The sequence below is a fragment of the Myotis myotis genome, unplaced genomic scaffold, assembly GCF_014108235.1.
Source record: "Myotis myotis isolate mMyoMyo1 unplaced genomic scaffold, mMyoMyo1.p scaffold_m19_p_5, whole genome shotgun sequence".
NCBI lineage: Eukaryota > Metazoa > Chordata > Mammalia > Chiroptera > Vespertilionidae > Myotis > Myotis myotis.
Window position 1 is genome coordinate 101,661,842 of NW_023416357.1, and position 27,463 is coordinate 101,689,304.

General features: G+C 45.4%; 1 protein-coding gene and 1 long non-coding RNA gene across 3 annotated transcripts; one reads left to right on the forward strand and one right to left on the reverse strand.

Moving 5' to 3' along the window:
- The first annotated feature begins 1,932 nt into the window (after nt 1-1,932).
- On the forward strand, nt 1,933-20,469 carry LOC118656714 (cullin-2-like). Of its 2 annotated transcripts, XM_036310280.1 has the most exons (3): nt 1,933-1,938; nt 6,075-6,079; nt 18,294-20,469. In XM_036310280.1, exon 3 carries the CDS (start codon nt 18,472-18,474, stop codon nt 20,452-20,454), a length of 1,983 nt encoding a protein of 660 aa, XP_036166173.1. In that variant the 5' UTR covers nt 1,933-1,938; nt 6,075-6,079; nt 18,294-18,471; the 3' UTR covers nt 20,455-20,469. The 2 variants fall into 2 exon arrangements, with proteins under 2 accessions (XP_036166173.1, XP_036166172.1); XM_036310279.1 differs by lacking the exons at nt 1,933-1,938; nt 6,075-6,079 and having other exon boundaries at nt 18,217-20,469.
- Nucleotides 19,680-26,689, reverse strand: LOC118656715. Its single transcript, XR_004967669.1, has 2 exons — nt 25,718-26,689; nt 19,680-20,513 (listed from the first exon to the last, which is right to left on the reverse strand). It is a non-coding gene; the product is annotated as an uncharacterized LOC118656715 (long non-coding RNA).
- Nucleotides 26,690-27,463: the final 774 nt, after the last annotated feature.

Consider the following 27,463-nt stretch of genomic DNA (forward strand, 5'->3'; position numbering starts at 1 on the left):
ATTAAAGGGATCTGCTAACTTGGGCTCCTATTGGCTAGCAAGAGCTAATTGTTAACTTTTCAGAAATTTTGCAAGCCGTTGACGTCACATTAGCATCTTGAAATCAGCCATGCACAGGTTATACCATGGAAATCAGCAAATGCTACAAAACAGGTCTTCCCCCGAGCCCCACCCCTAGCTAGCCCTCTGTGGAATATTAACTGGCATGCCCCCCAGTATTATCCACCATGTGACTGGCATATTCTAAAGCCAGACTCTTCAACAGCCATGCATACTTCTCTCCCTGCTACCTGGGACCAGTTAGAGCTACTCTCGCCACAACACAGAAATCAGCCTGGAAGGACTGCGCTTCCCCTGTGACCAAGAAGCAGAGAAGGGAGGGCCAGACTGGGAAGGGCTCAGCCTAGAGCTGGTGGAAGAGGGGAGCTGAGAAGGACAGAGGGAAATGGTCAAGCTGGGCGAGCTGACTCGCTGGGTACTGTTCCAGCACTCGTGGGAAGCATCAGTGGCTCAGAGAGGACTGAACCTCAGAGTCATGGGGTCAAAGGTCATGGTCAAAAGCCCAAGGAGAGGAAGTGACTGACGGGGCAGGATAAGCCACATCTAGGTGCGGATGGAGACGGAGGGGCCCCAGTTCAGTTCTACAAGTGAGCTGGGATCTGCAGGTCCTCCTGGCCCTGCCTTGAGGCGGGGGTTGCCTACTGAGCCATGACCTAGTCCCTCCATCTCTCCCCCTTCCTCTCCCCCCTCCTGACCTGGGCAGACACATCATGCAGTCATGCTGGCGGAGAGGAAGCATGGAGAAACCAGCTCCAGCCTCCCCCACAGGGTGGAGAGCCACCTCCAACCGCGTTCCTTCTCCCCACTCATCCCTCCAGGGAAATGAATGACTGCTAATTACTGCTAATGAATGGCTTCTGGGCAAGCCAGTGTGGAGGTTTCTCCAGCCGGAAGACAGGCAGCTCTGTAGCAAGAAACCCATGTGTGTGAGGAGTCAGTCGGCTGCTGGGATTGGGACTTGAACTCCAATGGGCATCTTAAACAGGGAAACTTGAGGTTCCCTTGAATCCAGACACTTCCTGCCCCAGGTTCTCCCCTCTCAGAAAATGGCACCCCACTCACCCAGGTGTTCAAGCCAGAAGACTAAGAGTCAGCCTTTAGTCACCCTTTTCCTCCCCACCCATGTCCAATAGAAAAGTAAAAACAACTTCTCTGTACACACAGAATACCTTTAACACCAGAGATGTGTGGGGTTTCCATACCAACCAATTCTCCAATCCTCCGTGACGCCACGTGTCCTACCACTTCATTCAGACACAAACTGGAATTTTTACTTTTCTTATTTTTGTTGTTTTGTTAATCCTCACCCGAGGATGTTTTTCCATTGATTTTTAGAAAGAGTGGAAGGGAAGGGGAGAGACACAGGGAGAGAAGCATTGATGTGAGGGAGACATATCGATTCATTGCCTCCCATATGGCCCTAACCAGGGAGTGGGGGGGATCGAGCCTGCAACTGAGGTACATGTCCTTCACTGGAATGGAACCCAGGAACCTTCAGTCTGCAGGTCAACGCTTTACCCACTGAGCCAGACTGGTCAGGGCACGAACTGGAATTTGCTCAAACCCCACAGGTTAAGAGTGAGTCCCACAAGACTGTTCCCTCTTCAGGTGGTTGGTCCTGAGGTGCTTCTTGCAGTCAGAGTAAGACCCAAAGGGCCAGTCCAGCCACCACATGTTTACAGGGGCTCCCACAAGTAGTACGGGCCTGGGCAAGAGCCTCTTGCACCCCTAACCAATAGCATTACTTTGGACAGGCTAAGACGGATGCGTCGATATTATTTCACAGCAACCCATAGGCAAGTCATGGTGTTTCCAGCCTAGAACAGAGAGGAGAATCCAGGCCCTTCTCCTCGTCTGCATGGGTCTGTCTGCTCTTCCGTGGACACGGCAACGGCCTCCTGATGGGTCCCCTGCTCCCCTCTCTGTCTCTTTTCCCACAGCAACCAGAGATGTTTCACAAGACACAAACCGGATTGTGGCACTTCCCAGTTTAAAACTCTAATAGCGCTCACTGTGCTTGGAGATCCAAAGGCCTTGTCTCCTCCCGCCAGGTTTTGCATTATCTCCCCCCCCCCCGCCCCCTCCCCACCCCCCTCACCCACCCCCACCCCCGTGCTGACCTCTCTCCCTAGCTCATTCCCGTCCAGCCATGCTGGTCCTATTTTCTCTAAGCCCTTTGCCATCCTAGGGCCTTTGCACATGCTGTTCGATCTATCTGGAAGGTCTTAACCACATCTTTAGAGTTGGCACCTTCTCTTAGATCTTAGTGTAAGCGACACCCTCTCAGTTAATCTGTTTCTTAGCCCCATTTCAAATCTTCCGAGCTTAAACCTGTGCAAGATTGGACATGGGCAAATGAGATTACCGGATCCTTCCAATGGAACTGCAGCCTCCAGGGTTCATCTGATTCCATAGGGAGGTGTTCTTTGCCTCTGATTGGGCTGTTTCACAACCCTATAGAGACACGATTGTCAGAAAACTGGTAGGAATGCAAACAATTCCGGTTCCCAGAAAAGCAAACCAATCCAACTAATGCAGGTGACAGCTTTGCCAGTTTGCATCATCGGCAGAATCACTGCAGCAGCCCTTATCTGACTATAAATGTGTGATACTGTGTCCTCTTCTGAACAAATTGTCATATCTCACTGGTTCCCTCCTTAATTGATAAGTAAAATCTATGAGATGAATTTAGAAAAATCCTAATTTTACCTTTTTGTGAAAAGTATCCTTTAATGGCACCCTAAACGTTTCTCTTACTAAAGTTATGTTTTCATTTGTAAACTGTCTTCCTAAAGTATATGTTCCGTGAGGATAGGACCTTTGCTTGTTAGGAATAACTGTGGAAGACTTAGAAAGTAACTGGGTGTCCTTTCAATGGAAAGCTGAGTCTTACCTAGCTCCTTTGGGGTTATATACTTCTAATATGGGTCTCTGTGCCTTTGTCTTCAACTAGGCTATTTTACAAAGACATTTTTACCCTCCACCTTGCAGAAAAGACGATTCTAAACATTACCTTTTCTTGTTCCATAGGATAATGTCCAGTTTTGCATCCATTAGCAAACTGACTTCCCATATATATTTTTTCTTCAGATTCTCTTTTAAACCATTTTTAAAAATCCTCACCCAAGGATATGTTTATTGATTTTAGAGCAAGGGAGAGAGAGAAAAAGAAAGAGACATCGATGTGAGAGAGAAACATTGATAAAGCATCTCGCCCTGAATGGGACCTAACCCAGAAGCAACCTAGGTATGTGCCCTGACCAGGAATAGAACCCATAACCTTTTGGTGCACAGACGACACTCCAGCCAACCACACCACCCAGCCAGGGCTAAACCACCTTTAACATCCTGTTGGCTTCCTCATTCATTAATGAGTTAAAATCTTTGGCTCGTGCCTATTTTATATTTATTTGACAGTCATAGTTTTACCTTTAGGGAAATTACACATTTTCCCCTATTTAGTACTTTATTTTTTTTATTGTTGAGAGCATTACAGATATCTGCCAATCCCCCTCTTTACCCCCGTTGTCACTGCCTCTGCCCCACCCAGGCCTTCACCACCCTATTATCTGTGTTTATTGGTTATGCATATCTTATCTAATAAACGGGGAATATGCAAATTGACCATCACAATGGCTACGCCCACAGTGGAGGCAGGGATTCCGTAACACAAGATGGCTGCACCTACAGCGGAGACTACATTCCTGTAACGAGCCTTAACAAGCAATCAGCAGGGGCCTAAGGCTGCATAGCACTGGGCCAGGGCAGGGGACCTCAGGCCGTGCCCCCCGCCCCGGTGGGGCTTGATGGGGGTGGGCCAGCCGGGTCTGGATCTAGCCCAATTGGGCGGGGGGGGGGGGGGGCCGGGTTTGGGTCTCGTGCGATTTCAAAGCACACGTGGGTGGGCAGGGACTTGACTCTAGTTCCCGTGGCGCGCCCCAGACTCTGACAGGAAGAAGATTTTCATATACATTTTACTAATTTTCTTTCATCTCTGACACTTCTATTATAGAGAAAGGGCAAATAGTAATATTAAAATATTTCCACTAATTAATTCCCTTTTAATGTGCATGAATTTCATGCACCAGGTCACTAGTATATATATGCTTAAGCAAGCAGTCGACTGGTCGACCACTCATTATGATGCACACTGACCACCAGGGGCAGGAACTGCCCCCTGGTGGCCAGTGTGCTCTCACAGCAGGAGCACTGCTCAGCTAATGGAGGGACATCATAAGCAGGGCTCACAACTGGCCGCCGCAGTCCGGAGACCACAGTGGGGCCAGGATGAGCAGGAGCAGCAGGAGGTGTTGGACTGCTGGTTTGGGCCAAATCCCTGCAGGCCACGCTGAGGGACCCCACCAGTGCATGAATACGTGCACCAGGCCTCTAGTATGTATATAAGTTCTTTGGTTAATTAATATTAGACAAAGGAGGCAAGAACATATGCTCCCCCTCTGAAATATGCCAGTCAGTTCCATGCCTCCATGCCCCTGAACCTATTTTGTTTGGCAGTTTATTACATTCATTAGATTCCACTTATAAGTGAGATCATGTGATATTTGTCTTTCTCTGACTGACTTATTTCACTCAGCATAATATTCTCCAGGTCCTGCCTAGCTGGTTGGCTCAGTGGATAGTGTGTTGGGCCACTGGCCAGAGGCAACCAGTAGATGTGTCCCTCCCATGTCGATGCTTCTCTCTCTCTCTCGCGCCCTCCCTCCCACTCTCTCTAAAAATCAATTGAAAACTATCCTCATGTGAGGAATATATATATATATATATATATATATATATATATATATATATATATATTCATTCTACAGGTCCATTCATGCTGTCACAAAGGGTAACAAATCCTTCTTTTTTACAGCTGCATAGTATTTTCATTGTGTAAATGTACCACAGTGTTTTTTAGCCACTCATCTATTGATGATCACTTGGGCTGTTTCCAATTCTTAGCTATTGTAAATAATGCTACTATGAATATAGTGGTGCATATATTCTTTCTGATTGGTGGTTTGGGCTTCTTAGGATATTTTCCTAGAAGTGGGATCAGTGGATCAAACAGTAGGTTTTTTTTTATTAATTATTTGAGTAAATTCCATACTGTTTTCCATAATGGTTACACCAGTCTGCATTCCCACCAGCAGTGTACTAGCATTCCCTTTTCTCCACATCCTCACCAGCACTTGTTGTTTGTTGATTTATTGATGGTAGCCATTCTAGCAGATGTGAGGTGGTACCTCATTATCAGTTTAGTTTGCATCTCTCTGATGATTAGTGACATTGAACATTTTTTCATATGTGTCCTGGCCATCTGTATGTCCTGTTTGGAGAAGTGCCTATTCTGGTCCTGTGCCCATTTTTTTATTGAGTTATTTGTCTTCCTTTTGTTGAGCGGTATGAGTTCTATATCTATTTTGGAAATTAATCCCCTATCAGATGTGTCATTGGCAAATATGTTTTCCCATACAATGGACTCCCTTTTCATTTTGAGGATGGTTTCTTTCGATGTGCTGAAGCTTTTCAGTTTGATGTAGCCCCATTTATTTTTTTCCCTTTGTTTCTCTTGCCCTAGGAGATGTATCAGTGAAAATTCTGCTACGTGAGATGTCTGAGATTTTGTTGCCAATGTTTTCTTCTAGGATTTTTATGGCTTCATGACTTACATTTAAGTTTTTTATCTACTTTGAGTTTATTATTGTGTATGGTGTAAATTGGTGATCTATTTTCATTTTTTTTGCATGTACCTGTCCAATTTTCCCAACACCATTTATTGAAGAGTCTGTCTTTACTCCATTTTATGTTCTTGTCTCTTTTGTCTAATATTAATTGATCATAATGATGTGGGTTGATTTCTGGGATCTCTGTTCTGTTCCATTGATCTATATGTCTATTCTTGTGTCAGTACCGGGTTGTTTTTATTACAATGGCTTTATAGCATAGTTTGATGTCCTGTATTTTGATCCCTCCAACTTTTTTTTTTCCCCAACATTGCTGCAGCTATTCAGGATCTGTTTTGGTTCCATGTACATTTTTGGAATATTTGTTCTAGATTTGTGAAATATGCCATTGGTATTAATAGGAATTGCATTGAATCTATAGATTGCTTTGGGTAGTATGGTTATTTTAATTATGTTAATTCTTTCAATCCATGAACATGATATATGTTTCCACTTATCTGTATCTTCCTTTCTTTTTTTCCTTCTTTCTTTCTTTCTTTCTTTCTTTCTCTCTTTCTTTCTTTCTTTTTAATGTTCTGTAGTTTTCTGAGTACAGGTCTTTTACCTCCTTGGTTAAGTTTATTCCAAGGAATCTTTGCGGGAAGCCATTCATTGCCAACACTATCATGAAAGTGCATCAAGGAACTCGGAAGGCTAATGAACCTTGAGCTTTAGCAGTGCTAAAAGCTATGCACTGATTGTTCTGTGTTGAGATAACGATGGCTCGAAGCAATTTCCTGACCTAATAGTATCAAAGTAAAAATTTATTGATCTTTTACTGACCTTTGAGATAGTCTGTCTGCTACCAGTTTGCTGAGGGCAAGATGTGTATCTAAAACTGAATAAAAGCTGACAGGTCCAGGGTTTCACTTCTCCACTAAAGAGAGGTTTCCACTTGGCCCCCCATGCCTTCTAAATTCATATTTCTTGTCTAGTGTTTTCATTTGTGCGTGGCCCCTTCTTCAGATCCTGAACCCTCACTGCAAAAGTTTGCAGCATATCTTATTTTTTGTTGTTGTTGCAATGGTAAATTAGTTTCTCTTTCTGAGAGTTCATTACTGGTGTATAAAAATACCATCAATTTTTGGATGTTGATTTTGTATCCTGCTACTTTGCCAAATTCACTTATTAAATCTAGTAGTTTTTTGATGGAGTCATCGAATTTGTTTTTCTATGTACAATATCATGTCATCTGCGAATAATGACAATTTTACTTCCTCCTTTCCAATTTGAATGCCTTTGATTTTTTCATCTTGTCTGATTGCTGTGGCTAGGACTTCCAGTACAATGTTGAATAAGAGTGGTGAAATCGGACATCCCTGTGTTGTTCCTGTTCTTAAGGGAAATGCTTTTAGCTTTTGCCCATTGAATATGAAGTTGGCTATGGGTTTGTCATATATGGCCTTTGTTATGTTGAAGTATGATCCCTCTAGTCCCATTTTACTGAGAGTTTTTATCAAAAATGGGTGCTGGATTTTGTTGAATGCTTTTTCTGCATCTATGCATATGATCATGTGCTTTTTATCCTTCATTTTGTATATGTGATATATCACATTTATTGATTTGAGGATATTGTAGCAACCTTGCATCCCTGGAATAAATCCCACTTGGTCATGGTGTATGATCTTTTTAATGTATTGCTGGATTCAACTTGCTAATATTTTGTCAAGGATTTTAGTATCTATGTTCATCAGGGATATTGACCTGTAATTCTCTTTCTTTGTAGTGTCTTCATCTGATTTTGGGGTTAGGATGATGCTGACCTCATAAAAAGAGCTTGGAAGTGTTCCTTCCTCTTGGATTTTTTAAAGTCATTTGAGAAGGATAGGTATTAGTTCTTCTTTGAATGTTTAATAGAACTCCTCATGAAGCATCTGGTCCAGGATTTCTGTTTGCTGGCAGTTTTTTGATTACTGCTTCAATTTCATCAGTTGTTATTGGCTTATTCAGGTTTTCTGATTCTTTCTGATTAAGTTTTGAAAGATTGTATTTTTCTAAGAATTTGTCCATTTTGTCCAGTTTGTTAGCATATAGTTGTTCATAGTATTTTCTGGTGAGCGGGCGTCCCTAGTCCTCCTCCTTCTTTTCCTACTACTCCTCATCCTCCCCCTGCCACTCAGCCTCCTCTGCCACCACAGAACTCCTCCTTCTGCTGCTTGGAGGGGGTGGGGGGTGGGGTAGAGGCTCCCAGACAAGGGCAGAGTACTCTTCACTGGAGCCAGCCCTGCTCTAGCTTCTGGTCCACCGGGTGGCAGGCTGGTTTGTGGTGCAGATTCTTCTTAATCCTTTGGTGAAAACTGATACAAGATGGCCACAAATAAGCCCAAGGGTCAAAATTCTTTGGTCTTACACAAGACCATCATGGTGGCAAATCCACTCTGACTCTGCAGTTCATGTATGATGAGTTTGTGGAGGACTATGAGCCTACCAAAGCAGACAGCTATTGGAAAAAGGTAGTGCTCACCGGGAGGAAGTGCAGATCGATATCTTGGATAGAATACGTTGCCATTAGAGACTTTGAGTATGTTTTCATATGTCTTTTGGCCTTTTGTATATCCACTTTCAAAAAGATTCTATTTAGGCCCTTTGCCCATTTTTTGATTGGATTATTTATCTTCCTTTTCTTAAATTGTATGAGTTCCCTATAAATTTTGGAGATTAAACCCTTATTGGATATAACATTGGCAAATATGTTTTCCCATGCAGTGGGCTCTCTTGTGGTTTTGTTGGTTTCCTTTGCTGTGCAGAAGATTTTTATTTTGATGTAATCCCTTGCGTTTATTTTCTCCTTAGTTTCCATTGTCCTAGGAGCTGTATTAGTAAAGATATTGCTACAACATATGTCTGATATTTTGCTGTCTATGGATTCTTCTCAGATTTTTATGGTTTCCCTCTTACATTTAAGACCTTTATCCATTTTGAGTTTACTTTTGTGTATGGTGTAAGTTGGTGGTCTAGTTTCATTTTTTTGCATGTATCTGTTCAGTTTTCCCAATACCATTTATTGAAGAGACTGTCTTAACTCCATTGTATGCTCTTGCCTCCTTTGTCAAATATTAATTGAGCATAATGGCTTGGGTCGATTTCTGGGTTCTCTATTCAGTTCCATTGGATAATATGCCTGTTCTTGTGCCAGTACCAGGCAGTTTTGAGAACAGTGGCTTTGTAATATAGCTTGATATCTTGTATTGTGATCCCCCCAACTTTGCTCTTCTTTCTCAGGAGTGTTGCAGCGATTCGGGGTCTTTTTTTATTCCAGATGAATTTTTGGAGAGTTTATTCTAGGTTGGTGAAATATGCCATTGGTATTTTAATGGGGAGTGCATTGAACCTATAAATTGCTTTGGGTAGTATGGACTTTTTAATGATGTTGATTCTACCAATCCATGAACACAGTATAGTCTTCATTTGTTTATGTCTTCCTCTATCTCTTTTTTCAATGTCCTGTAGTTTTCCGAGTACAGGTCTTTTACCTCCTTAGTTAAGTTTATTCCTAATTATCTTAATTTTTTTGTTGCGATGGTAAATTGGGGTTTTTTGTTTTGTTTTGTTTTTTAGTTTCTCTTTCTGTGAGTTCATTATTGGTGTATAAAAAGGCCATAGATTTCTGGGTGTTAATTTTGTATCCTGCTACATTGCCAAATTCATTTATTAAGTCTAGTAGTTTGTTTGTTTGTTTTTTAAATATATTTTTTATTGATTTTTCACAGAGAGGAAGGGAGAGAGATAGAAAGTCTGAAACATCGATGAGAGAGAAACATTGATCAGCTGCCTCCTGCACATCTCCCACTGGGGACGTGCCCACAACCCAGGTACATGCCCCTGACCGGAATCGAACCCGGGACCCTTCAGTCCGCAGGCCGACGCTCCATCCACTGAGCCAAACCGGTTTCGGCAAGTCTAGTAGTTTTTTGATGGAGTCTATGGGGTTTTCTATGTACAATATCATGCCATCTGTAAATAATGATAGTTTTACTTCTTCTTTTCCAATTTTGATGCTTTTTATTTCTTCTTCTTGTCTGATAGGTATGGCTAGTACTTCCAGTACTATGTCGAACTGGAGTGGTGAAAGTGGGTACCCCTGTCTTGTTCCTGTTCTTAGGGGAAATGGTGTTAGTTTTTGCCCATTGAGTATGATGTTGGCTGTAGGTTTGTCATATATGGCTTTTATTATGTTGAGGTATAATCCCACTATTCCCACTTTGCTGAGAGTTATCAAGAAAGGGTAGTGGATTTTGTCAAAAGCTTTTTCTGGCCCTAACCGGTTTGGCTCAATGGATAGAATGTGGGCCTGCAGACTGAAATGACCTGGGTTTGATTCTGGTCAAGGGCATATACCTTGGTTGTGGGCAAATCCCCAGTGGGAGGTGTGCAGGTGGAAGCTGACCGATGTTTCTCTCTCATCGATGTTTCTAACTCTCTATTCTTCTCCCTTCCTCTCTGTAAAATCAATAAAATATTTTTTTTAAAAAAAAAAAAGCTTTTTCTGCATCAATTGATATGATTATGTGATTTTTGTCTCTCAATTTGTTTATGTGATGTATAACATTTATTGATTTGTGGATCTTGTACCAGCCTTGCATCCTTGGAATAAATCCCACTTGGTCATGGTGTATGATCTTTCTAATGTAATACTGGATCTGATTTGCTAGAATTTTATTGAGGATTTTATCATCTATGTTCATCAGGGATATTGACCTGTAATTCTCTTTCTTTGTAGTGTCTTCATCTGATTTTGGGATTAGGGTAATGCTGGATTCATAAAAAGAGCTTAGAAGTGTGCCTTCCTCTTGAATTTTTTTGAGTAATATGAGGAGGATAGGTTTTAGTTCTTCTTTGAATGTTTGGTAAAACTCCCCTGTGAAGTCATCTGGACCAGTGCTTTTGTTTGTTGGAAGTTTTTTTTTTATTATTACTGTTTCAATTTTATTGATAGTTATCAGCCTATTCAGGTTTTTTTTATTCTTCCTGATTGAGTTTTGGAAGATTGTATTTTTCTAGGAATATGTCCATTTCATCTAGGTTGTCCAGTTTGTTGAAATAGAGTTGTTCATAGTATTTTTTTTTTTTTTACAATCCTTTGTATGTCTGTAAGATCAGTTGTTACTTCTCCTCTTTCATTTCTGATTTTGTTTATTTGGATCCTCTCTCTTTGTTTCTTGGTGAGCCTGGATAGAGGTTCACCAATCTTGTTTATCCTTTCAAAGAATCAGCTCTTGGTTTTCTTGATTTTTCATTTTTTGTTTGTTTGTGTGTTTTTTTGTGTGTGTGTTTTTGTTTGTTTGTTGGTGGTGGTACTGCTCATAGAAATTCTGTCTCTATGTCATTTACTTCTGCTCTGATCTTTATTATTTCCTTCCTTATGCTTACTCTGGCCTTTTCTTTAAGTTGTAGGGTGAGATAATTTATTGCCAGTTTTTCTTATTTTTTGAGGTAGGCCTGTAGAGCTATGAACTTCTCTCTCAGGATTACTTTCACTGTGTTCCATAGATTTTGGATTATTGTGTTTTCATTGTCATTTGATTCCAGAATTTTTTTTTTTATTTCTTCTTTGACCTCTTTTGTAATCCAATCATTGTTTAATAGTATGCTATTTAGCCTCTGGGTATTCAATATTTTATTGTTTTTATTGTAGTTGATTTCTAATTTTATGCCGTTGTGATCTGAGAAGATGCTTGATGTGATTTCTATCTTCTTTAATTTGAAGAGACAGCCTGTATCCTAATATGTGGTCTATCTTTGAAAATGTCCCATGTGCACTGGAGAAGAATGTATATTGCATTGTTTTCAGGTGAAATGTTCTGAAGATGTCAATTAGTTCCATCTGACCTAGTGAGTCGTTTAGGATTGCTGTTTGTTGATATTTTTTTATCTAGAAGATATATCCATTGATGTCAAAGGGGTATTAAAGTCCCCTACTATGATTGTATTGCTGTCAATCTCTCCCTTGATATCTTCCAGAAGTTTTTTTTATGTACTTGGATGCTCCTGTATTGGGTGCATATATGTTTACCAGAGTTATATCCTCTTGTTGTATCAGTCTCTTTAGTATTACAAAGTGGCCTTTCTTTTTTTTTAATATATTTTATTGATTTTTTTTTTTTTACAGAGAGGAAGGGAGAGAGATAAAGTCAGAAACATCGATGAGAGAGAAACATCGATCAGCTGCCTCCTGCACATCTCCTACTGGGGATGTGCCCGCAACCCAGGTACATGCCCTTGACCGGAATCGAACCTGGGATCTTTCAGTCCGCAGGCTGACGCTCTATCCACTGACCCAAACCGGTTTCGGCAAAGTGGCCTTTCTTATCTCTTATTATGGCATTCACTTTGAGGTCTATTTTGTCAGACTGCTACCCCAGTATTTTTTGTGTGTGTTTTTTTTCATTTCCTTTTGCCTGAAAAATATTTTCCATCCCTTCATTTTCAGCCTGTGTGAGTCCTTTGTTCTGAGGTGGGTCTCTTGCAGACAGCATATATATATATATCTACACTAATAAAAGAGAAACATGGTAATTGGTGTACGTCCGCTACTTTTCCCATTGGCTAATCAGGGCAATATGCAAATTAACTGTCAGCCAAGATGGCGGCCGGCAGCCAGGCAGCTTGAAACTAACATGAGGCTTGCTTGCTTCAGTGACGGAGGACTCCAACGTTCCCTGCAGGCCGCTGCAGGCCTCTGAGCCTGCAGTTTCAAACATTGTAACAAATATAGACGCTAACGGCTGGGATCTCAGAGCTGGAGTTGATACAGAGTTTCGATTATAGAACCGAAACAAACCAGATACCTGCTTTCAGGAGTGGAGGCCTAAGAGCTGGAGCCTCAGAGCTAAAGCTGGCCCAGAATTAAAAAAAAAGAAGAAAAAAAGGAGCAGTTGGGAGCTTCAGTCCCAGCCTGAAAACAGCCCTCAGCCCCTCACCCAGACTGGCCAGGCACCCCAGTGGGGAACCCCACCCTGATCCAGGACACCCTTCAGGGCCAACCAGCCGGCCGCCACCCGTGCACCAGGCCTCTATTCTATATAGTAAAAGGGTAATATGCCTCCCAGCACTGGGATCAGCAGAGCTGAGAGGCCTCCCGGCACCGGGATCAGTGTGACAGGGGACAGCGCCCAAACCCCCTGATCGCCCTGCGGGTCTGTGTGTGACAGGGGGCAGGGCCACAACCTCCCTATCGGCCCTGCTCTTTTCCTGACAGGGGAAGGCGCCCCAACCCCCTGATCGGCCCTGCTCTGTGGGTGATAGAGGGCGGCGCCCCCCCCCCCCACGGGCCCTGCTCTGTGTGTGATGGGGTAGAGCCATAACCTCCCCATCGGCCCTGCCCTGAGTGTGACAGTGGCGGTGCCCCAACCCCCTGATCGGCCCTGCTCTGTGGGTGACAGGGGGCGGTGTGCCAACTCCCCTATCGGCCCTACTCTGTGAGTGACAGGGGGGAGCTCCCCAACCCCCTGATCTGCCCTGCGCTGTGTGTGACAGGGGGTGGTGTGCCAACTCCCCTATCGGCCCTACTCTGTGAGTGACAGGGGGGAGCTCCCCAGTCCCCTGATGGGCCCTGCTCTGTGCATGACAGGGGGGAGCTTCCCAACCCCTGATGGGCCCTGCTCTGTGCATGACAAGGGGCGGCGCCCCAACTCCCCAATTGGCCCTGCTCTGAGCCCAACCAGGGGCTGCACCTAGGGATTGGGCCTGCCCTCTGCCACCTGGGAGCAGGCCTAAGCCAGCAGGTCATTATCTCCCAAGGGGTCCTAGACTGCGAGAGGGCACAGGCCGGGCTGAGGGGCCCTCCCCTCCCCCCCGAGTGCACAAATTTTTGTGCACCGGGCCTCTAGTGTGTATATATATATATATATATCAATCATGTTTTCTTATTCATTCAGCCACCCTATGTCTTTTGATTGGAGCATGTAATCCATTTACGTTTAAGGTTATTATTAATAGGTACTTGTTTGTTGCCATTTTTATTCTTTATGCTTGTGTTTCTTCTTCCTTGTCTATTTCTTCTTTTTACAAGTTTCTTTAGCATTTCTTGCATTGCTGGCTTGGTGGTAATAAACTCCTTAGCCTTTTTTGTCTGCAAAGCTCCTGATTTCACCTTCAATTTTTATTTATAACCTTGCTGGATAAAGTATTCTTGGATCAGTCCCTTGCTTTGCATTACTTTGTATACTTCATTCCATTCCCTTCTGGCCTGGTGCATTTCTGTTGAAAAATCATTTGAAAGTCTAATGGGAGATCCCTTGCAGGTTACTTTCTGTCTCTCTCTTGCAGCCCTTAAGATTCTTTCTTTGTCATTAATGTTTGCCATTGTAATTACAATGTATCTTGGTGTGGGCCTTTTGGGTTTCATCTTGTTTGGGACTCTGTGCTTATGTGAATTTTTTTCTTCCCCAAGTCAGGGAAGTTTTCTGTCATTATTTCTTCAAATAGATTTTCTATTCCTTGCTTCTCTTCTTGACCTTCTGGCACCTCTATTATGTGGCTGCTTCATTTCATGTTGTCCCAAAGCTCCCTTAAACTCTCCCCCTGCTTTTTAATTTTTTTCCAATTGCTGTTCAGATTGGGTGTGTTTTACTTCCCTGTCTTCTAACTCGCTCTTTCTAGTCTACTATTGAAACCTTCCATTGTGTTTTTTAGTGTAGCTATATCATTTTTCATTTCCTCTTGATTCTTACATACGTTCTTGATTTTCTCATCCAGCCGGTTTAGGAACTTTGTGACCCTTGCTCTGAATTCTTTCTCTAACATATTGCTTGCCTCCATTTCATTTAGTTCCTTTTCTGATAGTTTCTCCTTTCTTTCCTCGGGGGGGTTGTTTCTTTGTCTCTTTCTGGCCCTGGGCACCCTGTTTGGGGTTTGAGAGGTTGAAGACCCTACCAGGCCAATGTCTGGAAATCGTTAGCCCAAAGGCTGGGTCTGCCTTAGTTGTCTCTGCTCTGAGTTGTACTCTTCCCACAGATGTGGTCCCTCGGTTTGTCCACTTCAGATGCTTGGGGTTGTGGGAGAATGTGCACAGTTCCCTGATGTTCAACTTTCTGTGAGGACCCTGAGCCCTCTGGCATGAAATTCACTGTACAGCCCCAGCACCCATGGCACGGTGGCACCCCAGGTCCCTCTGGCAACACACTTGCAGTGTGGTCCTGTGGCCCCTGGCTGGACACGCCACTTGCTCCTGGTTTCCCTGGCAGTGCTTTCCTGAGGCCCAGAGTAGGGAGTCTGCTGAGTTGCTTGGGGTATTGCCTGCAGAACTGTCCCAGAGGCCAGGGTGGAGCAGGTGGGGTGCTCTTGGTCACACAGTCAGAACTCTCCTGTGGCTTGGAGTGGGGCGCACAACTCTCTTGTCTTAAAAAACTTTTCTAAAGTTGTATAATGATTTCTTTTTCTTCCCTTTGTTTACCATAGAAAAATAGAATGCAAACCTTTTCTCCTCATATCCCGAGAGGATTTGAAGATTCAGTCTTTCTTGCCCTTGAGAAAAGGAAAATTATTTTTCCATTTGCTAGTGACTTGGTCTCAAGGATTAATTTGCCATCAAGATCTTGTGAAAGAGCCCAGCCAGTGTGGGTCAGTGGTTGAGTGTTGACCTATGAACTAGGAGGTCATGGTTCGATTCCCACTCAGGGGACATGCCCGGGTTGTGGGCTCAATCCCCACTAGGGGCCATGCAAGAGGCAGTCAATAAATGATTATCTCTCGCCATTGATGTTTCTCTCTATCCCCGTCCCTTTCTCTCTGAATCAATAAAATATATATTTAAAAAAAAAAAAAGATCTTGTGAAAGAGTAGAGTACAGGTTTGAAGGGAGAGGAGATAAGAAATGCCTCAGCTAGGGACAGGAAGGGTGCCAGAAGCCGGTCCACCCTTGCTGCTTGACACAGTCTCTGCAGGGAAGAAACATCTGCACACCTTATGTTCCAAGGACCTGGCGTATATGGCATATGTTTGCTCCCCCTCTTAACGCTATGTGTTTTATTTTTTTTTCTTTTTTTAAAATATATTTCTTTATTGATTTCAGAGAGGAAGGGAGAAGGAGAGAGAGAGAGAAACATCAATGATGAGAGAAAATCATTGATCAGCCGCCTCCTGCATACCCCGTACTGGGGTTCGAGCCCGCAACCCAGGCATGTGCCCTTGGCCGGAATCGAACCTGGGACCCTTCAGTCCGCAGGCGGACGCTCTATCTACTGAGCCAAACCAGCTAGGGCAAGGCACACCTGCTTCTAACAGCTGGCCCCCCACGGAGTTCACAAACCCCTCATAGCTCCACCCCTTTTCATAACAACCACAACATCTCTCCTCCACCTGATGCCAACAGTTCCCACCCCTCCTTTTCACCAGATCTAACGCATCCTAGACCCCTCCATTACCTACTAAACCCTAAACCAATCCCTGGGCACCTAAGAGGGGCCACTGCTCCAGACCCAGCAAAACAAGAACAATAGCCAAAGATCTGTCTCGTGCCTGGAATGCGGGAAAGGCCCCGTCTACATACATCATCACAACACCCTCATCAGCAAAGTGGGGACAGCCTTATCCCTCCTGGCAGATAAGGAAACAGAAGTGAGGTCCCTCATTCAAGGTCACCCGGCTGGGCGGTGACAGCCCTCGAATCCAGGTCTGGCCGGCCCCAAGGCCACGCGCATAGAGTCCGGGAAGCTCCTGACAGCTCCCAGCACCAACACCTGCTTCGAGGAGTTGGGAGCTGACTTGGCACCAGGCCTCCCATCACCGCGACAGTCCTTCCTGCTGGTGCTGGCTGTCCCCATATTGCCGTGGTCAGGCTCCAGATTCCAGACTGTCCGCCTCCCTGGACCCCGAGCCCAGGCTTTCCCCCACCCCCACCCCCGACCCCCAGCTCTTCAGACCTCTTCCCCACAAACCCCTAAGGCCCCCTGGCTCTCTCCCCTTTCTGGAACATCCCCTGGGCCCGCACCTGACGGTGTCCTCTCCTTCCCAGGCCCACAGCTCCCTGTCGCCGGTCCTCCCAAGCCTCTCCACGGGCAATGTCTCCCCTGGGTGCCCTCTGAGCCCCTCCTTTCGCCTCAGTCACCCTCCAAGCCCCTTCTCCACTGCCCTCCATCCTCCTGAGCAAGCCTCCATCCTGGAGCCCCTCGACCCTGCCCCAGGGTCCCACCACAGTCCTCCCCCTTCCCATCTCTCCTCTCCAGGCCCCTAGGACTCTCTGTCCCTCCCGGGCGCTCTCTGTGCCCTGGCCAAGAGCCCCGGTGACCTATCTAGCCCCTTCCCTCTATGACACCCTCTCACCCAGGCCCTCAAGCATGGCCCCATTGGGCTTCCAGGGTTTTATGTCCTCCCAGTCCCTTCTGGCCTCCCCCCCCCAACCCCCCCGGCCCCGACTCGATCGCTCCATGGTGTACCCCCGACACACACCCATGCACCGACTTCCCTTTCTATCTGCATCAGGGATCCCAGCCTAATAGGACCCCCAAGCCCATCATTCCCGGGGACACCTCTATGACCCCATCCTCGGAACCTTACTAACCTCCTCACCTTTAAGACCCTCTAGGGCGTCTCTTAACCACTCCGTGTAGTCACCTCAAGAGGCACCCTAAGCCCCTTCACTCCCCCACCTCGAAGTTCCCCCGGGGCCCTATCTCCACGACCGCCATGGTTTTCTACCCCCCAGGCAAGGTAACCCCCAACCCCTCAATTCATCGCTCCCCGCCTCCAGGGTCCCCCGGCCGCACGCTCACAGTTCCGGATGTCGGAGATGAACACCGTGAGCCCCCGCATCCCATCGCCCTTGGATACGGCCGGCATGATGGCGGTGGTGTCGGCTCCAGGCCTGGCCCGGCTGGGCACGGCGCAGCGGGGGCAAGCAGGCGGGGACGGGGAGGAAAAGGACCCCAGGCAACGCCGAGAGCGGAGCCGGCCGCCGCGGGGGGGGGGGGGGGGGGGGGGGGGGGCAACGCTATGTGTTTTAAATAGGACCACCTCCCCGAGAAAGGTTGTTTCCCCAGGTGAGGATTTTTCCCTGGAGTTAGGGAGGGAATAAAACCCCTTAACTAAGTGCCAGGTGGGTAATTAATCACTTTAACTACGAATAATCACGATTAAACTACATAATCTTTACTTAGGATAATCTCCTTCAGTTACTTCCTTGTAGCTTAATAGAACAATGGAGTAACCTGGGAATGGAGATAACAAACGCCCTAACCTTTGGACTAGAATGGATAGGATTAAAATCAACTGGTATAAATACAGATGTAACAGGACAATAAACACAGAACCTGGCTGGAGAACCTCGCTATGCTGATCAACTGAACACTGTCTCCGTGTCATTCCTTCTTCGCCGACTCTCTCCACACCTTTGGGAACCCCTGGACCTGCTGGGGCTGGACCCCAACAATTGATAAGAAAGCTGACAGTCAAATGCGAGTTCCCTTGTAGATTTCAACACTGAACTTGCACAATGTCTTTGAAACCAAGAGTAGTAGATTTTGATGAAACATGGAACAAGCTTTTAAGGACAATCAAAGCTGTTGTCAGGTTGGAATACGTCGAAAGAGCAACATGGGATGATCGCTTCTCAGATATCTATGCTTTATGTGTGGCCTATCCTGAACCCCTTGGAGAAAGACTTTATACAGAAACTAAGATTTTTTTGGAAAATCACGTACGGCATTTGCACACGAGAGTTCTGGAGTCTGAAGAGCAAGTGCTTGTTATGTATCATAGGTATTGGGAGGAATATAGCAAGGGTGCAGACTATATGGACTGCTTGTATAGAAATCTCAACATCCAGTTTATTAAAAGAAACAAATTGACAGAAGCTGACCTTCAGTATGGCTATGGTGGTGTAGATATGAATGAACCTCTTATGGAAATAGGAGAGCTAGCATTGGATATGTGGAGGAAATTAATGGTTGAACCGCTTCAGACCATCCTTACCCGAATGCTGCTCCGAGAAATCAAAAATGATCGTGGTGGAGAAGACCCAAACCAGAAGGTAATCCATGGGGTTATTAACTCCTTTGTTCATGTTGAACAGTACAGGAAAAGATTCCCCTTAAAGTTTTATCAGGAAATCTTTGAGTCCCCCTTTCTGACTGAAACAGGAGAGTATTACAAACAAGAAGCTTCAAATTTATTACAAGAATCAAACTGCTCACAATATATGGAAAAGGTTCTAGGTAGATTAAAAGATGAAGAAATTCGATGTCGAAAATACTTGCACCCAAGTTCATATACTAAAGTGATTCATGAATGTCAGCAACGAATGGTAGCAGACCACTTACAGTTCTTACATGCCGAATGTCATAATATCATCCGACAAGAGGGGAAAAATGGCCTGGCGAATATGTATGTCTTACTCCATGCTGTGTCCACTGGTTTACCTCATATGATACAGGAGCTGCAAAATCATGTCCATGATGAGGGCCTTAGAGCAACCAGTAATCTTCCTCAGGAAAATATGCCAACACGATTTTTGGAGTCAGTTTTGGAAGTACATGGTAAATTTGTTCAACTTATCAACACTGTTTTGAATGGTGATCAGCACTTCATGAGTGCATTGGATAAGGCTCTTACATCAGTTGTAAATTACAGAGAACCCCAGTCTGTTTGCAAAGCTCCTGAATTACTTGCTAAGTACTGTGACAACTTACTAAAGAAATCAGCAAAGGGGATGACTGAGAATGAAGTGGAAGGCAAACTTACCAGCTTCATTACTGTTTTCAAATATATCGATGATAAAGATGTTTTTCAAAAGTTTTACGCAAGAATGCTGGCGAAACGTTTAATTCACGGGTTATCTATGTCTATGGATTCTGAAGAAGCCATGATCAATAAATTAAAGCAAGAATGTGGTTATGAGTTTACCAGCAAGCTACATCGGATGTGTAAAGATATGAGTGTCAGTGCTGATCTCAACAATAAGTTCAACAATTTTATCAAAAATCAAGACACAGTAATAGATTTGGGAATTAGTTTTCAAATATATGTTCTACAGGCTGGCGCATGGCCTCTTACTCAGGCTCCTTCATCTACATTTGTGATTCCCCAGGAATTGGACAAAAGTGTACAGATGTTTGAATTATTTTACAGCCAGCATTTCAGTGGAAGGAAACTTACATGGTTACATTACCCCTGCACAGGTGAAGTTAAAATGAACTATTTGGGCAAACCATATGTAGCCATGGCTACAACATACCAAATGGCAGTTCTTCTAGCCTTCAACAACAGTGAAACTGTCAGCTATAAAGAGCTTCAAGACAGCACCCAGATGAATGAAAAGGAACTGACAAAAACAATCAAATCGTTACTTGATGTAAAAATGATTAACCATGATTCGGAAAAGGAAGCTATTGATGCAGAATCTTCATTTTCATTAAATATGAACTTCAGCAGTAAAAGAAAAACATTTAAAATTACTCCATCAATGCAGAAAGACACACCACGGGAAATGGAACAAACTAGAAGTGCTGTCGATGAGGACCGGAAAATGTGTCTCCAAGCTGCTATAGTTCGTATCATGAAAGCACGAAAAGTGCTTCGGCATAATGCCCTTATTCAAGAGGTGATTCGCCAGCCAAGAGCTAGGTTTAGCCCTAGTATCAGCATGATTAGGAAGTGTATTGAAGTGCTGATAGACAAACAGTACATTGAACGCAGCCAGGCTTCAGCGGATGAATACAGTTACGTAGCATGATGTCGCGCTCCTCCTGTGTGGGTGTGAGAAGATCATTGCCATCACCATTTGGTGTGTTCCTGTGGGGAAAAGAGCAGGCCTATGCCTCCATAATTTGGTCATTTGGCAGCCCCTGTTTTTCTGCTGTTTACAACACCACTAATGCACGTCACGAGCGTCAGAGAAAATGCCTACAGATATTTCAAGCTCATGTCATTATGACATTTCTTAAAACTTTATTAAAGAATGAGTGAAGTATTGCTGAAATGTGGAAATTTGGTTCGGTACCATGCTTTTTCTCCCCTTCATGTTTGCAGTTGATGAGTGTGTGCGTGTGTGTGTGTGTGTGTGTGTGTGTGCGTTTTTAAATGTATCTTAAAGGACATAAAATAAAAAACTTAAATATCGTAAAAAAAATAAAATAAACAAGGGGGAGAAGAATGTTATATGTTAAATTTTAAAAAAAATACAACGTAGAGGGTTGTACAGCAGCCAAAAGGCATCGGGCCTCCTGTACAATCGCCTCTGCCGACTCAGCCTGGTAGAAGGATACACAAACCAGACAGGAGTTTTACCAGATCTAGTAATGATGTGGGGAAGAGGTTGTGTTTTGTATCTTCCCAGAAGGAGCAGCCTCTGCCTCCCTCCTGGGGACCGTCACCCCTAGGAGGCCGAGTTAACACACCTGACCAGTGCCTGTCTGCAGCAGATGTGCATCCCTGAGCTGGAACCACCTGTCCATTAGGAGGATCACATGTGCCTCCTTTTTGTCTGTCCGTATGTCCCAGCTTTGCCCCACATCTCCTTTACTTTTTACTTTTTCTTTTTCTTTTTTTAAATATGACTACCTGTTTGCTGGTTCTTTGGCCTTTCTCCTTCTCTCCTGAACACAGCCTTTTCTAGAATCTCCCTACCCTACTGTTCCAGAAAGGGCACCTCCCTTTTCTGCCGTGACTGGGGGTGTCTGGTATATGCCCCATACGTGGAGTTGTCTTGTGCCAAGAGCCTGACATCCTGGGCTGAGAAAGCCCTGTCCCGGGACTACATGCTGACAGGCCGTTCCTCCCTTGTCGTGTATTGGCCCCTCTTGCCCTTGTGTCAAGAGGGACCCTCTTCTCACAGTCCATTTGCAGGCGAGGAGAGCCCAAGGCAGGTGCTGGGCGTGGAGGCCATAGGGGCATAGGCTACCAAGGAGACAGAACTGAACCTCTTGCAGGGGGGCGCTGCCCCTCCCTCATTCGCACACCTCACATCACCCTGCTTGGCCCTGGAGGATGGCTGGTTAGCCAGAGACAGGTAAGAGTCCTCAGGGAAGGAACAACCTAATACAGGCACAGTCCCAGAGGGGCCATCAGGAGACAACTTGGGGGTCAACAGAGGTGGGGCACAGACCCTCACCCCCCCAACTTTTCAGAGGCCTGAACCCTAACCCCTTCTGAGGGAGGTCTCCTGCCCTCATGGCTGCTTAGCTTCCCACACCCAGCTCATATTGGGACCTAGGTAAAGACAGAGACTGCCTGACAGCAGCTGCCCTCTCACTGCAACAGGACTTGTTTCCCATTTCTACCTTGGACCACAGGGAAAGGGGCAGCTGAAGGAAAGGGCTGTGTCAGGATGCTGCCTTCTTCCCTTTCTTCTCCCTCTTTTTTCTAAACACTTCCATGCCTTGTAGTTCTTTTGCTTTCTCTTCTTTTTCTCTCTACTACCCTCCATCTCCACCTCATCCTCCTCCTCCCCAGTGTCATCCATATCGGCTGACCCAGAAGGCACAGCTGACTCCTCCCCGGACACCGACACCACCATCAATCGCGGCCCTGATGGACCCTTTGATCCAGCCCTTCAACAAGCTGACGCTTCGGGAAGCCCGGCGCCAATGACACCGCCTGCTAGCCAGATCAACAAGGACAACCAAACCACCAACTTGAGGACAGCTGAAATCCCTTGACTAAAGAAGCCAGCAACCTTCTACAGGAACAAGGCTCTGTGTGCACTCCATTCACTATGTTTATAGCTATGCTCGCTATCATTGCTTGTCAGTCTTCTTCCAAGTCTTAAACAACCCAACCCCAGAGGTGGCCGCTGATTTACACGCTGTGTCATTTAAAAAATAAAAAAGTGCGTATGTAATACTCTTTGTAATACTTTAAGCAGTAAAAAAATAAATTAATTAATTAATTTTAAAAAAAAAAAGTGGGAATTTGCCGGAAGCCGGTCCACCCTTGCTGCTTGACACAGTCGCTGCAGGGAAGAAACATCTGCACAGCTTATGTTTCAAGGGACCTGGCATATATGGCATATGTTTGCTCCCCCTCTTTTTTTAAAAAAAATATATTTTATTGATTTTTTACAGAGAGGAAGGGAGAGGGATAGAGAGTTAGAAACATTGATGAGAGAGAAACATCGATCAGCTGCCTCCTGCACATCTCCTACTGGGGATGTTCCCGCAACCCAGGTACATGCCCTTGACCAGAATCGAACCTGGGACCTTTCAGTCCGCAGGCCGACGCTCTATCCACTGAGCCAAACCGGTTTCGGCTTTGCTCCCCCTCTTAACGCTATGTGTTTTAAACAGGACCACCTCCCCGAGAAAGGTTGCTTCCCCAGGTGAGGATTTTTCCCTGGAGTTAGGGAGGGAATAAAACCCCTTAACTAAGTGCCAGGCGGGTAATTAATCACTTTAACTAGGAATAATCACGATTAAGCTACATAATCTTTACTTAGGATAATCTCCTTCAGTTATTTCCTTGCAGCTTAATAGAACAATGGAGTAACCTTGGAATGGAGATACGAAACGCCCTAACCTTTGGAATAGAGATAAGAAACACCCTAACCTTTGGAATAGAGATAAGAAACACCCTAACCTTTGGAATAGAATGGATAGGATTAAAATCAACTGGTATAAATACAGATGTAACAGGACAATAAACACAGAACCTGGCTGGCGAACCTCGCTATACTGATCAACTGAACGCTGTCTCCGTGTCATTCCTTCTTTGCTGACTCCGTCCACACCTTTGGGAACCCCTGGACCTGCTGGGGCTGGACCCCAACAGAAGGGGAAGGATTTCCCCAAGTCTAGAAGATAAGAGGACCTGAAAACCTAGCCAAGTTCCATTTGAGGGTGCTGCTCAAATGTTCAGGAGCTGCAGGGAGTTGAGGCTTCCCTGGCCTTCCAGTGCCAGAGCCTGGAAGTGCCCAGAGAAGACTCGCCTGATCATAATCTGCCCCACCTCCCCCCATGCCTGCCCTGCACAGGGGTCTACTGCCAACATCCCCTTGTCCCACACCTGAAAGCCAAACCCCTGTACTCCCCTTAAGCGAGCAGATTTTCAGCCAGGATGTTCTGATAGAGCCAAACTGAATGTCAACTACAGGTTGGTAAGCAGCCACTTCCTGAGGCCCCAATTGCCCCTCAATGTGCAGCCGTCCCCTTGACCACCCCCAAATTCTAGCAATTAAAGAATTAATGCCTATTGAGACAGGGGACCTCTAAAGGTTCCAACAAGCCTATTCTATTTCTTGCCTGTAAAGAACTGATTAAATCTTTTTAATATTGTCCCTGCACTTGTCCTGAGGGGAGGGGAGGAGAAAGGGTAGTAAGCAGTGCAGGAACTGATCCAAACAAGTCCCAGACTTCCTATACTGGAATCGTGGTTAATATCAACTTCATTTCTCCTGCTTCCTCCCAACCTGATTAACCTTGAGTCCTTCCCAACTTCTTCCAATGGGCCCATAATCTCTCATAGTTTGTTGTCTTAGACCAATAATGGCGAACCTATGACACGTGTGTCAGAGGTGACACGTGAACTCATTTTTTTGGTTGATTTTTCTTTGTTAAATGGCATTTAAATATATAAAATAAATATCAAAAATATACATCTTTGTTTTACTATGGTTGCAAATATCAAAAAATTTCTATATGTGACACGGCACCAGAGTTAAGTTAGGGTTTTTCAAAATGCTGACACACCGAGCTCAAAAGGTTTGCCATCACTGTTCTAGACTTACAATTTGTAGAGCAGCCCACACTGGTAATGGCTAGCACTGCTCCTGAATCATTTGGACTTGGTTCCAGCTGCTGACTGCCATACTCAACACGTGACCTCATATTATCCTCCTTCTTCTGCCCAAAGCATAGTCTTCCCCAATGCACGGATGAAGAAATGAGCTCAGACAGGGAAGGAACTCACCCCAATTCACAGGGCAATCAGGAAGGGCAGAAGTCAAATGCCTCAGAGCCATTTTATGATCTTGATAAGCCTAGAACATTCTTAGTTGTGGAGACTCCACTACATGCCATCAAACATGAACATACACCTGTCTCTACAGAGTAAATGCAATGGACCAGGAACCATATGCTTTAAGTTGCAGTTGGTTAGTGGACATAGTTATGTTTTGGAGCTAGTTAGTAAACATCTATTCTTTTCCATTTGGCAGCTCCCTTTTCCTATTTGAGAGCAAGAATAATGTTCCAGACTCAGACACCTTTGTGAGCTCTCCTGTGATGTAATATTGAAAGGCTACAATAGGCTCAAACCCTGGTATTCTCACTATATGACCGCTCCAGTCCCTCTCAATATGATCTCCATTTTATACAAAAGAAAACCACATACAGTCTTCCTCTGGGTGCAAATAGCAGAGGACTGTGACTCACACTGGCTGAAGCAAAGTACCATGACTGTCTTACGGTGACTTCATTATTCTGGGAAACACCTGCCCAGGAAGACAAAGGATGCAAATAACCTCACTCTTTCATTTCAGAAAAGTCCACTTAAAATCACATGACTTTTCAGCAGGTCGCACCAGGTAACCGTTGAAACTCCAAGACTCTTGAAAACCCTTACCTCACCCTAGCTGGTTTGGCTCAGTGGATAGAGCGTCAGCCTGTGGACTGAAGGGTCTCAGGTTCAATTCCGGTCAAGGCCACACGACCAGGTTTCGGGCTGGATCCCCAGTAGGGGGCGTGCAGGACGCAGCCGATCAATGATACTCTCTCATCACTGATGTTTCTATCTCTCCCTCTCCCTTCCTCTCTGAAATCAATAAAAATATTTAAAAAATAAATAAATAAAACCCTTACCTCACATGCCAACTCCTAAATTACTATGACTTACAATCCTGAACTGTATAATGCGATCTTTACCCAAATCCTACTTAAGTCCTGCATCAAAAGGCTCTCCTTAAACCAGACCCCAAAACCTCAGTACCTCAACTTTGCCCTTTCCACCTCCACTCAAGAACTCTCTCAAGATTCTGCCCTCCCCGAACAAGAGAAGCAACAAACCCAGTTTTGTCTTAGTAGCCGGTTGTTTTGATGGTATTTGCAGGGAGCCAGCCTTTGACAAGGGGAACAGGATCAAACAGTGGACAGAGCCCATCAGGTTGAATGCAGCGCTGGAGTGCATGTCCCTGGAGGGCTGGCCAACAAGGAAGAACAAGAACAGGGCACACATGTCAGGGAGGCAGCTGCAGAAACCAGGTTCCGCCAGGGTTAAATGCCTTGCCCAAGGTCACTCAAACAGCTGGCAGAGGGCGGGTGAGGAGGATGCCGGTTTCCGGGCCCAACTCCCGGGTTTTCTTTTGTCTTCCTGGGCGCAGGGCCTGGCCCTCTTCTGCATCCGCAGCAGAAGCCTGGGTAGCCTCCTTCCCTGACCTCCTGGGCGCCGCTGCCTCCGGGTGACTCAGGCGGAAGCTCCTGTGCCTCGTCCCTCCTGCACTCATCAGCCGGGCTTAGGACCAGGGAAAACATAAGCTAATTGCGCGGTGATTAATTAACTCCTGCAATTAACGACCTAGACTTGCTCTGGATCCCTAGCCAGCGGAAGTGTGGTCACTGCGCGCGGGATGCCAGGAAGGCGGAGGGGCGAGCTGGCTTCCAGCCACAGGAGCTGCTGGGTGGGTGCGGGCTAAGGGCTAAGAGCTGCGTGGGCCCCGCGACGACGAGGCGATCGGTGGACTGAGAGCCTGGTTTTCCAGACCAGAGCCCTACAGTGGGGACCGCCCCTCCGCGCCCCGGGACCCAAGTGGCGGGGAGGAGCGCAGAGCCCAGGGGCTTCTGCCTTTATTAGCCCGTGTCTGTCGCCTCCCGGTGGCCGTTGTGAGGAACTAGAGCCGGCCTGGGTTCTCCCCAGTGAGCCCCGTTCCTCCTCTTGGCCGGCAGTTTTCCTGCACTTAAAAGACCCATCAGTACACCCTAACCGGGTTGGCTCAGGGGATAGAGCGTCGGCCTGCGGACTGAAAGGTCTCAGGTTCAATTCTGGTCAAGGGCATGTACCTTGGTTGCGGGTACATCCCCAGTAGGAGGTGTGCAGGAGGCGGCTGATCGATGTTTCTACCTCTCTATTGCTCTATCGCTCTCCCTTCCTCTCTGTAAAAAATCAATAAAACATATATTTTTTTAAAAAAAAAAAAGACCCATCAGTAAGTAAAGTATGCCCGGCTGGTGTGGTTCACTGGTTGAGCTAGACCTATGAACCAGGAGGTCACGGTTCGATCCCCCGTCAGGCACCTGTGATTCTCATCATTGATGTTTCTCTCTCTCTCCCTCTCCCTTCCTCTCTGAAATCAATAAAAAACTTTTTTTTTTAAAGAAGAAGTAAAGTGTGAACCATGCATGCAAGGAGACAACAGTGTGCTGGAACCAGCTTGTCTGGAGTCGCCAGAACTGAGTTAAATTTTCAGGATTTTGCAAGCTGGATGTTAGATACATTCATTTTCTTTATCTTTTTTTTATTGAATTTATTGGGGTGACATGCAGGTTTCAACTCAATAAAACATCATCTGCTCTCTGCATCCTGCCCCCATCGCCCCAAGTAAAGTTTCTTTCCCTCCCCATTTCCCTACCCTTTGCCCACTTCCACCTCACCGCACCCGCCTTTCCCTCTGGCTACCCCCACACTGTTGTCTGTGTCTATATGTAATGGATATCGGTTTTTGGTGGATCCCTTCATCTTCTTTCATCCAATCCCTCAACCCCCGTCCCCTGGACAGCTGTCAGTCGGTTCCATGTATCCATGCCTCCGTTTTTATT

Bases quoted from the DNA above. Each gene is read 5' to 3' on its own strand.
- LOC118656714 (XM_036310279.1), top strand. From the start codon at position 18,217: ATGTCTTTGAAACCAAGAGTAGTAGATTTTGATGAAACATGGAACAAG.